Raw genomic sequence first — 2,232 nt, forward strand, 5'->3', positions numbered from 1 at the left:
TTTGGGGCTTGTGCAAAGGCACGTGCAAAGTTTGCAGCTTGTGCAAATATGTGTGCAATGCTGAGGGCTGTGCAAATGCACGTGCAATACTTGGAGCTCATGCAAAGGCACATGCAAAGTTTGGGGCTCGTGCAAACACATGTGCAGTACTCCGGCTTGTGCAAAGTTTGCAGCTTGTGCAAATCCCTGTGCAATGCTGGGGCTCCTGCAAAGGCACGTGCAATGTTAGGGGCTCATACAAATGCCTGTGCAAATTTTGCAGCTTGTGCAAATGCATGTGTGTGATGCTGAGGGCCGTGCAAATGCACATGCAATGCTGGGGCTCGTGCAAAGGCACGTGCAACATTTGGGGCTTGTGCAAACGTGTTGAAAGTTTGCAGCTTGTGCAAACGCCCGTGCGACGCTCAGGCTCGTGCAAATGCACGCGCAAAGTTTGCAGCTTGTGCAAACGCCCGTGCGACGTCTGGGGCTCGTGTTCCCGCGCGAGCCCTGGCGCGTGTGCAGGGCCCTGGGGCTCGTGTGACACTGTGCGCGTGCAAGGACAGGGGCTGCACTGGGATGAACTGGGAGTTTATTGGGTTATTTACAGCGCGCAGGTACAGGTATTTACAGGGGGGAGTCACCGTCCCCGGGGGGGGGGAATCCCAGAGCCCTTGGGGATATCGTGGGGCACCCAGGTCACCCCTGCCCCCCCCGCCCCCTCCCAGAGGGGTCCTGGGACACTGGTGGGGGGATATGGGGGCACTGGGGGACCCGCCAGGTCACCTCTGTGTCCCCATAGAGGGGTCCCAGAACACCGGGGGGGACACAGGCCACCCTCTGTGTCCCCATAGAGGGGTCCCAGGGACACATGGGGATCCCCTAGGTCACATGGGGACACTGGGGGGGACATGGGGACACTAGGGGACCCCCAGGGACACTTTGAGGCTCCCCCGGGTCACCTCTGTGTCCCCATAGAGGGGTCCCAGGACACTCCAGGGGAACACAGGGATGCTGGGGGACCCCCGAGCCAACCCCCCGTCCCCAGTAGCAGGGTCTCAGTGGGGTCACTGGGCAGACTGGGGGGACTGTGCCACTGCCCCGGGGGTCCCGTTGGCTTTACCGAAGGATGGGGGGGGCGGTTGGGGACTGTCCCCAGGCTCCGATTTGGGGGTGACAGCGGAGGGGACAGCGGCAGCAGGGGAGGTGGTGGCAGAGGGGGACAGTTGGGGTCCCGGGGTGGTGGCACCCGTGGGCGTCCCAGTGCCCCCCTTGCTGTCACCGGTGGGGGGTAGGGACACCACGATGTACTTCTGGACGCTGCCAGTGACGGTGGCACTGGGGACCGTGGGCGCCGCCGACACCAGTTTCACCACGGGCTGGACGCTGGGGACAGTGGTGGTGACAGGGGAGGTGGCCGTGGGCGCCGGGCTGGTGCTGAAGGTGATCACCTGTGGGGCAGGGGGACAGCATGGGGCACGGGGACATGGGAACAGCGTGGTGGGTACAGGAACCATTGGGGGTATGGGGACGTGGGGACAGTGTGGGGACATGGGGACAGCGTGGGGGTATATGGGGACCGTGGGGGGTACAGGGACATGGGGACAGTGTGGGGAGGTGGCGACCACAAGGGGCCCGGGGGGGACACAGTGACCACTGATGCCACTATGACGGAGACCATCAGGGACACCGGGGATGACACCGCCATGTCACAGCCCTGGGGACACCCCAGAAAGAGACACCAAGGACGGGGCTGGGGGGGGGAGGGGGAACACGACACATACAACACACCTCAGGGACAGACCCGATGTCCCCAAAATGTCCCCACGGGTGGTACCTGCTGTGACGCACTCGTCCCCGAGGCCGATGACATGACGATGAATTTGGTGGGGGGTGGCGAGGGTTGGGTGGGGGTCCCTGGGCGCCCCGAAACCAGAGTCTGCACGGGGAGGGTGATGGCACTGGGCACCTTGATGATGCTGGGGGGTCGCGGGGGCCCCCCCTGGCCCTGGGGGGCCTGTGACAAGGTCAAGGTGGGACGTGGCTGTGGGGACAACGATGGGGATGGTCACATCGGGGAGGGGGGGGTGAGGGGACACGTGTCCTGGGTGCCCCCTGTCCCAGCCCCCAGCCCGCCAATGCCCCCACTCCGTGTTTTTGTGTGTTCCCCTCCATGTCCTCACATTTCCCCTCGTCACCCTGTACCTCCAGTGCCAGGTCACATGTCCCCTCGTGTGTCCCCCCAGGTGACCC

At 64.0% G+C, this 2,232-nt stretch overlaps 1 protein-coding gene across 2 annotated transcripts in view; it reads right to left on the reverse strand.

Moving 5' to 3' along the window:
* Positions 1 to 1,044: 1,044 nt before the first annotated feature.
* The window catches only part of TAF6 (TAF6 RNA polymerase II, TATA box binding protein (TBP)-associated factor, 80kDa), a 6,023-nt gene continuing 4,835 nt past the window's right edge, over positions 1,045 to 2,232 (reverse strand). The window contains exons 13-14 of one of the 2 annotated variants that reach the window (XM_010571489.1): positions 1,817 to 2,023; positions 1,045 to 1,430 (exon numbers count right to left, since the gene is read on the reverse strand). In XM_010571489.1, the coding sequence (XP_010569791.1) occupies positions 1,047 to 1,430; positions 1,817 to 2,023 (591 nt within the window). In that variant the 3' untranslated portion in view covers positions 1,045 to 1,046. The remainder of the gene's footprint in view (positions 1,431 to 1,816; positions 2,024 to 2,232) is intronic. The other variant, XM_010571490.1, reaches the window with a different exon arrangement.

The sequence above is a fragment of the Haliaeetus leucocephalus genome, unplaced genomic scaffold (assembly GCF_000737465.1).
Source record: "Haliaeetus leucocephalus isolate CR32 unplaced genomic scaffold, Haliaeetus_leucocephalus-4.0 Scaffold333, whole genome shotgun sequence".
Lineage (NCBI taxonomy): Eukaryota > Metazoa > Chordata > Aves > Accipitriformes > Accipitridae > Haliaeetus > Haliaeetus leucocephalus.